At 36.9% G+C, this 11,567-nt stretch overlaps 2 protein-coding genes across 2 annotated transcripts; one reads left to right on the forward strand and one right to left on the reverse strand.

Moving 5' to 3' along the window:
- Positions 1-1,115: 1,115 nt before the first annotated feature.
- On the forward strand, positions 1,116-4,236 carry LOC108336328 (probably inactive leucine-rich repeat receptor-like protein kinase IMK2). Its single transcript, XM_017572744.2, has 2 exons — positions 1,116-3,334; positions 3,438-4,236. Exons 1-2 carry the CDS (start codon positions 1,444-1,446, stop codon positions 4,046-4,048), a joined length of 2,502 nt encoding a protein of 833 aa, XP_017428233.2. The 5' UTR covers positions 1,116-1,443; the 3' UTR covers positions 4,049-4,236.
- Positions 4,237-4,770: 534 nt separating this feature from the next.
- LOC108338423 (sorting nexin 2B) lies at positions 4,771-10,127 on the reverse strand. Its single transcript, XM_017575299.2, has 5 exons — positions 8,924-10,127; positions 7,774-7,983; positions 7,353-7,613; positions 5,144-5,230; positions 4,771-5,040 (listed from the first exon to the last, which is right to left on the reverse strand). The coding sequence occupies exons 1-5, from the start codon at positions 10,055-10,057 to the stop codon at positions 4,960-4,962; spliced, it is 1,773 nt and encodes a 590-aa protein (XP_017430788.1). The 5' UTR covers positions 10,058-10,127; the 3' UTR covers positions 4,771-4,959.
- Between the last annotated feature and the right edge of the window lie 1,440 nt (positions 10,128-11,567).

The raw sequence follows: 11,567 nt of genomic DNA on the forward strand, positions 1-11,567 counted from the left end.
CATAATTATGAAATATATGTTGATGTAAGTGAGAATCATAAATTCTTAAGATCCTAATGTCATATAATTAAGATCAATGAAAACTTACATGTTTTTCATAAAAAAATGCAATCTTTCTATCACAAAGAATTTGGAATTGCAAAAATTAAAAACAGTACCTTTCAAATGTTTAAGTCTTTACCTTTCAAGCCTTCACTGAGAGGGTCTTCAAGTGTCAGAAATTTTTGCTTGCTTCTTGACAGAGACGTTAGAAATTCTAAAGTATTTATTTGTGTTTAGAAAACTATTGTAGGAATAAAAGACAAAAAGAGATATTTTTGTCTTTAAAAAATTATTTATATGAATTTATATTATTTAATTAGTAGAGTTAATTATTCCAGATTTTAACATAAATATAGTAAAATCAATTACCATTAATTATACTTTAAACAATATCTTATTTTAAATAGTAAAGTTAATTATTCCAAATTTCAACATAGTAAAATCAAAGATCATTAATTATACTTTAACTAGTGTTCTTATGACACTATTTAGCATTCCCCAAAAAAAATATTCCTATAAATTATACGTAATGCCATTAAATTTGAATACTATCACGAGTTGAATCATTTAGTTCTATAGATACATTTAAAGTAAACTTAATCTTTAGCCCTTATGAATAGAAATGAACTAACTTACATAGGTCTGAATTAGTTTTTTATTTCTAAAGAAACAAAAGTAGTTAACTTCCTTAGTTATCTTCTTATTGTTATTTTATACAGACCTCTTTTGTGTTTATCTATATTTGAGGGTAATTGTAGCTCAAAACGTGATTGAATTCGTAAGAAAATTCTTTTATTTGATTGTTTTAAAGTAGTTTTGTAGATCCTAAATGGGTTTCAGGTATTGAGTTTGAAAAATATTAGACGAGTCAAAAAATGGTATATTTAATTTAGATAGGAGGAGGGGTAAGTTGGTGATTTGGCATGAATTTGTAAGTTTGTGGTGGGGAAGTGAATAATGGAGGAATGGGATGGGCCTACAGTATAAGTGGAGAAGAAGAAATAGCCGTTGGGACTTAGGGGTGCGGACAGAGAAGAAAAGAACAAATAAATATGTATAGTTTGTAAGGGAAAACTAGCCGTTTGTCTTTGCAAGAAAACTACTAAGAAGGAAGAAAAGGGTACAATACATATACACCCACCTGACAATTGTCTTCCGTTTTTCCTCTCTCTTCCCAACACAAGATTCCTCACCCCGCGCGCCCCACTCACACTACCATCATCCTCACGTGCCTCTCTTTCTTCCCATTCCTACAAAATCCGAAACCACCTCTTCTTCCTCTTCTTCCTCAATCACTCTCTTCTCTGTCTCTTATGGACACTCTCTCTCACCATCTTTTTCTTCTTTAGTTCACTTCTTTCTTGCTTCCTTCCTTCTCCTACTATTTTTCGTTTTGTTCTAATGGGGACCAAGAACCTCACCTCAAATAAGCATTTTCAAAATGGGGTGAGGAATGTGGGAGATGCTCATTTTTTGCGCTTGTTTTTTCTTTTGTGGTTTATTGTGGTGGCAGTGTTTGGTGAAGAGCGTTGGGATGGGGTTGTTGTCACACAATCGAACTTCCTGGCACTCGAGGCATTCAAGCAAGAGTTGGTTGATCCCGAAGGCTTCCTGAGAAGCTGGAATGACAGTGGCTATGGAGCTTGTTCTGGAGGTTGGGTTGGTATCAAGTGTGCCCAGGGACAGGTTATTGTGATCCAGCTTCCATGGAAGGGGTTGAAGGGGCGTATCACCGAGAGGATTGGCCAACTTCAGGGGCTAAGAAAGCTTAGTCTCCACGATAACCAAATTGGTGGGTTGATCCCTTCATCACTGGGAGTTCTTCTCAATCTGAGAGGGGTTCAACTCTTCAACAATAGGTTCACAGGCTCCCTCCCTCCTTCTTTAGGTTCATGTCCTTTGCTTCAGTCTTTAGACCTCAGTAACAATCTGCTCAGTGGGACAATCCCGATCAGTCTTGGGAATGCCACTAAGCTTTATTGGCTTAACTTGAGCTTTAATTCCTTCTCTGGCCCAATACCAACTACCTTAACTCGCTTAACTTCTCTCACTTACATATCTCTTCAACACAACAATCTCTCGGGTTCTATTCCTAACTCGTGGGGTGGTAGCTTCAGGAACCACGTCTTTCGCCTCCAAAATCTGATCCTAGATTATAACTTCTTTAGTGGCACCATTCCTGCTTCTTTGGGCAACTTGAGTGAACTCACAGAGATTTCTCTCAGTCATAACCAGCTTAGAGGACCTATCCCAAATGAAATTGGAAGCCTTTATAGACTTAAGACGGTAGATTTTTCTAGTAATGCATTGAACGGAAGCTTGCCCGCCACTCTCTCTAATGTGTCCTCTCTCACTCTCTTGAATGTAGAGAACAACCACCTAGGTAATCAGATCCCAGAAGCCTTGGGCAGATTGCACAATCTATCTGTTCTGGTTCTGAGCAGAAACCAATTCAGTGGCCATATTCCTCAGAGTATTGGAAACATGTCAAAGCTTACACAGCTTGATTTGTCAATGAATAATCTCAGTGGAGAAATTCCAGCATCCTTTGAAGATCTGAGTGGTCTTAATTTCTTCAACGTTTCTCATAACAACCTCTCTGGTCCGGTTCCAGCCCTACTTGGGCATAAATTTAATTCAAGCTCATTTGTGGGAAATATTCAGCTATGTGGATATAGCCCTTCAACCCCATGTCCCTCGCCAGCTCCTTTTGGTTCACCTAAAGAAAAATCAGAAAACCATCGACACAAGAAACTAGGCACCAAAGACATAATTCTCATAGTAGCAGGAGTGCTCCTTGTTGTCCTGGTAACACTTTGCTGCATTCTGCTATTCTGCCTGATCAGAAAAAGAACAGCATCGAATGCAGAGGGTGGCCAGGCCACAGGGAGAGCATCTGCATCTGCTGCCACGACAGAAAAAAGAGTCCCTCCTGTCGCAGGTGAAGCTGAAGCTGGTGGTGGTGAGGCCGGAGGTAAACTAGTCCACTTTGATGGACCATTGGCTTTTACAGCTGATGATCTCTTGTGTGCAACAGCAGAGATAATGGGAAAGAGTACGTATGGAACTGTTTACAAGGCTACATTAGAGGATGGAAGTCAAGCTGCAGTTAAACGATTGAGGGAAAAGATTACGAAAGGTCAAAAAGAATTCGAATCTGAAGTTAGTATTATAGGAAGAATTCGACACCCAAATCTTCTGGCATTGAGAGCCTATTACTTGGGACCCAAAGGAGAAAAGCTTCTAGTATTTGATTACATGCCTAAGGGAAGTCTTGCTTCTTTCCTACACGGTAAGATTGCAGTGATAATTTTTTCTTGTCATGGTACAGTTAAAAGTCGGTCTAATTTCTTGTCAACACACTATTGTATTGACAGTTTTCCATCTTTGTGCAGCTCGTGGGCCCGAAACAGCCATTGATTGGCCAACAAGGATGAAAATAGCGCAGGGAATGGCTCGTGGCTTGTTATACCTTCATTCCAATGAAAATATTATTCACGGAAACCTTACGTCCAGCAATGTGCTGCTGGATGAGTATACAAATGCTAAAATAGCTGATTTTGGCCTTTCTCGGTTGATGACAACTGCTGCTAATTCTAACGTGATTGCCACTGCTGGGGCATTGGGATACCGAGCACCTGAGCTCTCGAAGCTTAAGAAAGCCAACACAAAAACTGACGTATACAGTCTTGGTGTCATCTTGTTAGAACTCCTAACGGGGAAGCCACCTGGTGAGGCTTTGAATGGCGTGGATTTACCTCAATGGGTTGCCTCCATTGTCAAAGAGGAGTGGACAAATGAAGTTTTCGATGTAGAGTTGATGAGAGATGCTTCAACATATGGCGACGAAATGCTGAACACGTTGAAGCTTGCTTTGCACTGTGTTGATCCTTCTCCATCAGCACGACCAGAAGTCCAGCAAGTCCTTCAGCAGCTTGAAGAGATTAGACCGGAGATATCAGCCAGTTCGGGTGACGATGGAGCCATCCCTTCCACCAGTGAATGAGTATTAGGACTAACGTAGTAGAGTAGCGCTAGTTTATTATTCTTTCATTCTTAACATCAATTTCTTTTTGCCTGCTAGGAATTCTAGTGTCTGTATATATAGTAGTGTGCTTAAATCAGTAAGTGTTCTCTTTAACACTTATTGGTTCATTTTAATATAAACTAGATCTGGTTTTACCCTGCGTCTCACTTTCGCGTTAAATTCTTCTATTTCGTCACATATGTAGATAATTGCAGCGGTGAAAATCAAAAGCACAAATTTCCTGTGAAAATTTGAGTTTTAATTTAACAGTTAATAACACCACCAATCAGCGGATTCTAACAACCCAACGCATTTAAGGTTAGATAGTCAGTTAATACATTCACAACAACAAAAATTAAACATTAAAATAAAGCACTGCGTGCATATATAAATTCTCGGAAAAACTTAATGCCCAGTGGATGAGAAAAAAAAAAAGTAAAATTAAAATAGAAGGAAAAGTATATTTTGAGGAAGTCAACTTTTCTTCCCGTCTCTCTCCAATCAAATACAAAAAACAATCGCCATCTCTCTGTCATTCCCTTCTCCAGTATACTAAGTTCGTAAAGTGAAACCACAAACGAATATAGTATTAAACTAATGAAACCAAAATATATAAGTACCACGTAAAAAAGGAAACCATTGGGGGTTACACCTTCAACTGCGTTCACAAAAATTAAAAATTAAAACAAGAAATGTACAGCTCTGAGTAGTTAAAAACATTGATATCACGAATGTCGACGGTAAAAAAAAAGATATATGCATATACAACTTTAGGGTTAAAACTAAAAGTTCGTCTAAAGTAATGAAACTACATAAAATTAAATTAATGAAACCAAAATCTATAATTACTGCATAGAAAAGGTGAAATCAGAATTTACACCAAGCGCATTTTAGCTGCTGTCTCTTGAGTAAGCAGCTGTTTCTTCCGCAAGCTTCTCCCACACAGCTGCCATCTTCTCCGCATAGCCTGCCTGTAAAATGGATGACGTGGATTAGCAACTTTTTTGAACCACAAACGATGAGCGCCGCATAAACGTAACAGCTAACAGAACTTAGAACATAAATGAACCTTACTTGATTGACAACAAACCCTCGCAGCATGCTTTGAAAGTCGTTATTTCTCTCTTGGTCAATTCTTTCAAGTTCGCTCCTGTTGTTCTCCTGCAAACATTCCACACTCATAAGATAATATTCCATGATAGAGACTTCCCAACGATATTTCATAAACATTTTAATTGATGTTTTGTTTTTCTTAATAAAAATACAATTTTGAACTAAATATGAAGAACACGTAAGGAAATCACATCTTAATCTGGAGACCAAAGGAAACTTGGATATAATGGAACAAATTGCTAAGAGATGAAACACTAGAACATATTTTTACAAAAGATGAAAAGATCACCCCAGATATATGGAACTCAACAAAAATGAAAATTGGAAGGTGAAATTTTTCTCCACTTGGATTCCGTAGTCCTCTCTCATTCTATGTGATTCAAATTTTCCCTTTGTTCCATTGAAGCAACCCAAATATTTTTTGAGATTGCAGAAAACAAAGAAGCATATTACAAAAAGTACCATAAGAGAGAATAACAGATGAACTATAGTATTTTAGTTCAGGTGAATCACGCTATTTGGAATCTACCGTTTTATAGAGCCAAAATTAATCAGCTGAATCTTCTTTTTTCATGGGATGCTTCTGCTAATAGTTTCTCCAAAACAAAATATTAGATGATGCTAACATTATAACAAATTGTACTATTAAAGCAAATTTTCATATACTACTTATATTGCTCATTCCTAATCAATGGTGACCCTTTGTTTACAACGAGATATGTGTTTCCAAAACCCTCATCAGAAAGACTTTCAATACAAGGAAATCTTCAAATACATGATTCTTCAACCACTCAGGTGTTCGTTCCACGTTATTGAAACATTTGTTGGGTTCTTGCAAGGAGAACCACCAAAGAGATTTGACACTAATGTGCCATGAGCATTAATAAGAGAGACCAATGAATTTAAAGCAATGAATTTATGGATCTTCTTTTTTATATACAGTTCATCTTACTCATTCCTAATCAATGTAGGACCAAACTTAGTCTTGGAATCCAAATAATCTCCCCTTCAGTGTGAGTTCCTTCCCCTCAAGCAACAACCATTAACTTCTTGTACTGCCATTTTTATCACAAAGGACATACTTACCTAAAACTTCTTGTCAGAAAGACTTTCAATACAAGGAATCTTCAAATACAAAACTCTTCAACCACTCATGTTCCCTCCACGTTCACCACACCAATTTGTTGGAATCCAAACATTAGAGTTGTTTATCTCAAACAAATAATGGTTTAATACTTGTTATTTATTAAAGACCCTTCATGTATAATCAACATATGAGATGGATTTCCCTCCTCTTACCTTTTGTATGCATAATACGCTTCAATGATTTAAACTCATTATTTATATGCTATATGACTGGATTTTTCACTCTATTTCTAGTTGAGGCTTTGAAGCACTAGGCAAAATATTGATTAACTTTGAAGCAATGAGCAACATATTGATAACTTTGAAGCCATAGTATAGAATATAAGTTTGAATAGTCTACTTCCAATGTTGGATCTCGATGCACTAAACAATATAACAATGGTTATCCTTTCTTTGCTTCACTACTTCAATGATCAAAGTAAGATCTAAAAATAAACCATTAGATTTCCATACTAAAATGGCAATAGATCTAGAAATCAAATTTGAATTTGTAACCAAATCTGCTATTGACTGAAATTTTAAATTGAGGCAGTCCTCAATGAAACAATTTATAGGTGCATCAAAATATGGTTCGTGTAACTAGTATAGTCTATTTTATTTCATTCTGACACTTGGCTACAAATTCACTTGCATTTGAAGTATCAAGAAAATCAAGTGAAAATCTATTTCTAGCAGGTCAAATTTATTATCAAAAAGTGAGTGATACTGATTTCATTAAGATCATTAATGATAATTTAATGTATCCCATCAATTTTCCCACAATGTATTACCATTTAATATAACTGCGAACATGAGAAGAAGACAAATAAAGACAATATTCTTCAATACATGACAAATATGGAGGAGGCATGCAATGTAGCCGTATGCCAAAGAAAATATGAGAAAAGTCAGTTCTGAGAGTGAAAATGAATTAATATGCAGGGAGATAAGATAATAGCTCATAGTTTCCAGAGTACAGCTAAGTCAGAGTTACACGTGCCAAAGAAGGGAGAGGATAACCCAGCAAAAGGTTGTAAAACGTTACCTTGATTCGTTCATACTCTCTATCAGCACAAATTTTAGCATTCTCAGTAACTCTGATGGCTTCTTTTAACTCGTCAATTTTCCGCAACCTAGACTTGTCTCCACCAAATATTTTGGATGAAGCAACCTCAAGCTTTTCCACCCGCGAATGTAAAGAAGCTAGTTCTGATGAGAGTGTTTGAACAGTCAACAACGCACTTGATCTGTCAGAAAATGCATTGTTCACAGCTAGCATTGTGCCAAGGTATTCATGTAATTTATCCTGCAACATGAAGAAGATAATAGTCACAACAGAAATGAGTTAGGGATAAGTATGTCAGGAGGTTAAAGCATCTATAATCAAGATAGTTTCCAGTTTTCCACCATAGATTTTTAAAAAACTAAGAGCTTCTATCATGAGTCACAAGAATATTTGTACTTACCAAATGTTTGATTGTCTGTGTATTCAGCTCTCTATATAACCTACTTGCTTTAACAGCCGCAGTTGCCACATTTTTCATGTCAGCAGCTCGTACCCTCTGAGACTCAAATATGGCGTCTTCTGTCTCAAATTTAGTTAGCTTTACAAAAGCCAGCCCTAGTTCACCCACTGTTTCACCCATGTCTTGCTGAAACTTGACTAGGGATTCAGCCTGTAGGTGTCAATGCAGGTAAACAAAATCCAGCTCAGAGATCAAAGAAGAAAAAACAACAATTTTTATTCAGTTCCACAAAACAAAAATGGACATGGTAATTCAATTTGATAAAGGAGCATATTTTAAACAAATCTAAATCCAATAATAACAGAGACACTTAAGAGGAATGTTTTCAATTCGACCAAAGGACAATAAATATTTTTAAGCTATTTCAAGAAGTTAATTAAGAGAGCTCTTATTTCCCCAGAGTAAGCTAATCCAAAACATGCATTGCAAGTGTATTTGGAAGTGCTTTTATGGAACATGTTTAAACATATCCTACGTTAAGTGCTTAAGAAGATATTTTCCTATATGGTCATGCTAATAACCTTAAAAGCAACTTAAACCTTCTTATAAACCCTTTAACTTCCTTCAATGATTTCAATACTCACTAAAGCTTATCAATGTAAGCTTATTGAATGAACTTATTGAACAACCACTTAGTCAAGTTCAATGCCCAGATACAACATGAAAAACTAACTAACAAACATGGTAGCCAAAAGCTTATAAATAACTTAAGAAGTACTTAGTTATGCTGACTACCCAAATCCAGTTGGCTAACCTTATATATAATGTACTTATTGAAGAAGCAATTAGTTAAGCTGATTACCCATAATGCACCATAGTCAACTAATAAACATAAAAGCCCAAAGCATAAAATGAACTTAATAAGCTAGTTAAGCTCATCACCCAAATGCAGGTAGTTAATCCTATGATAATGAACTTATGGAATAAGCACTTAGTTATGCTGATTGGCCGAAATACTCCATATAAACAACCAAGAAAGCTCATAATGAACCAATACCTACTAATAAAGCACTCAGTTAAACTCATTATCCAAATGCACCACAATGTGAACAAACAACCATTAAAACCAAAAACCAAAGAAACACAAAACCTGCTGAGAAACATTGCTAAGATGGTGCTCAAAGTCCACCAACTTATCCTTCCTCTCGATAAACTCCTTATCCTCCTCCACAACCAAGGGCTTGCTCCCAACCCAATCAATGGTAACAGACTGCTTCAACTCCTTGAAAATCCTGAGTAAGTCCCTCCCGCCCTTAGCCGGTTGAGCCACCTCAGTTACCTCCGGCTCTCCCCCAAACAGCTGCCTCGGTAGCCTCACGGCGCCGTCGAGCATCCGCGATGCGACATCGGTGGTCCTCGCCAGTGGAAGCCGCCCCTTTGCCTCGAGAAACGCTCTCAGCTCCTCGCTTCGCCCGATCACCGGGTGCGCCGCCAGCTTCCTGAGGTACTTCTCCAGCGCCACGCGCCGCTGCTCCACGAACTCCTGCTTCTGCATCACCTGGCTCTCCACAGTGCTCTTGTCCGGCCTCACCGGGATGAAGAACCCACGGTAAGTCTCAGACAGCCGGTCGGCGAGCGTCACCACGTCGCGGAACCTCCTCCGGACGGCGAATTCGGTGCCTTCGCCGCCGAATTCGGGGAAGTTGGTGCGTGTGGTGATGAGATAGGTGTAGAAGGTGGCAGAACCGGGGACAAGGGAGGTCGCAAGGTCCTGCTCCTTCTGAGGATCGGTGACAACGATGTGGAGGTAATCTTCGCAACCAGATCGGGCGGGGGTTTTGTCAATGGCTTGGTCGTGGCCGTTGGAATCGAAGGAGGTGAAGATCGCATCGGCGTAGGAGGGAGGGTCGAGGAACGAGTTGAAAGGGGAATTAGGGCTATGCGGAGGCGTAGGGCGGTGGCTCTGACGGTGGACGTAGTCGTCGCCGTCGTCGTCGAGGATCAGCGACTCCATTACTTCGTCGTCTTGAGAGGCGTGCATAATCTGATGTTGTTCGTCATTGAAATCGTGACTCATCATTTTGGAGGATCCTGTTATGAGGTTTCGTAGCGATTCGAAATCATAGTGTGGGAAGGGTGAAGAAGGAGGAGAGTGAGAGTGTGAGGGAGAAGTGAACGAGATATGACTCGGTGTTGTAGGTGAGTCAACTCGCTTAAAAAAAAAAATAAGATAGGGATGATGGGGCCAAGAATGGGTTCCAGTGCCAGCAAACCTAAGAAGCATGCGAAACGCGTTTATCTTGTTTGTGACGCATGCAGAAGAAGCCAAACGAAACCCTTAGAATTACAAATAAGTGCTTTCTTCAAAGCCCAAAACTCAGGGCAGTGTTTCTTTCCAGGCTCACACAATGTTATTCATGTAAATGACAAGTTTTTTTTTTTTTCTGATGAACGTTGGTTTCGATATTTATTTTTCTCAAGCAAAATTTTCTGTTTTCTGTGTTCGATGACTTTCATTCTTCTCTAAAACATCGCAAAGTTCTCTCCACGTTCACTTTTTCGATTAACCAAACTTTTTGTGTAGATAAAGTTAAACAAGGGAGTATCTCCAAATTCATAAAAAAGTTATTTATCTATTTAAAAGTTACATTGGATTTCTCCTGTCCAAAATGCCAATTCTTTGTTTACCAGTTATTTGTTTCAGAGCTTTAATTTAAACAACTTATTTGGGAGTAACGTACTGGACATTAATTGAAGGAGTAGACTAATAAAAGTTGTTTGGGAGTGTGGGGGTACATTAATTGAAGGATTAATCGAAGGAGTAGACCGATAAAAGTTGTCTGAAGTGTGAATTGTTTGGTCGATACTTTTACAACATTTTTTTTATAATATTTTAACATAATTAATTATAATAATTATAAATATTAATATGAACCAATCACACACGTAAAGATATTGTCAAAAAAAATGTTTGAAATTATCATTATTCTTATTTGATATATAAAGGTTTAAAGTTTTGATTGTCGAAAAGTGTTTTACATGTTTATTTTTAAATTGTTGGGATGGTAAAGGTAATAGAAACTTTGTTAGAATTATACTTAAATAAATAATTAATACGTAATTTATTTCTTAATTCCAATTTTTGTTTATAGATTTTTTTTATTAAAATTAATCTAAATATATCATTTTTAGGATTGATTGATTTTGATTTTGTTCAGAATATTCAGTTTGATGAATGATCATCTGAATTTCATGACTTGTGGTATGGGTTTTGAATTTAATCTACTTTTATCTTATTCAGTTAAATGATTATTTGGTTGAATTCATAATATATTATCGGTGTGATGGTTGATCCTTCTTATTTACAGCATAATAATATATTATTAATTTTAATAAAAATTAAATCATATATCATAAATAACATTTTAAAACATGTATTGTTATATTAACATTGATCTGAAACACAATATTTTAGTTGGATGTAAAATATATATAACTGTTTATTTTCCCAACTTCTACTATTAAAATGTCATTTTTTATCCTCTTATTTTTGAAGTGTGTGATTTTGAATCTCTGTTGCCTAATTGTTAAAAGTCAACCCCCAAAAATGTAATTAGCTTGGACAAGTTTATGAAGTTTAATAAGAAATCCTTACAACAATATCAATAATGGGTTAAAAAGGTGAATAATATTTTTGCCACTGTTATAAATTGATGTAATTTGAAAATCATAATCTTCACATTAGTAGTGTAAAAAATGTCTCGCAAACATTAAATTCCCTCGAATAATGTTAA

This window comes from Vigna angularis, chromosome 7 (assembly GCF_016808095.1).
Source record: "Vigna angularis cultivar LongXiaoDou No.4 chromosome 7, ASM1680809v1, whole genome shotgun sequence".
In the NCBI taxonomy this organism is placed as follows: Eukaryota; Viridiplantae; Streptophyta; class Magnoliopsida; order Fabales; family Fabaceae; genus Vigna; species Vigna angularis.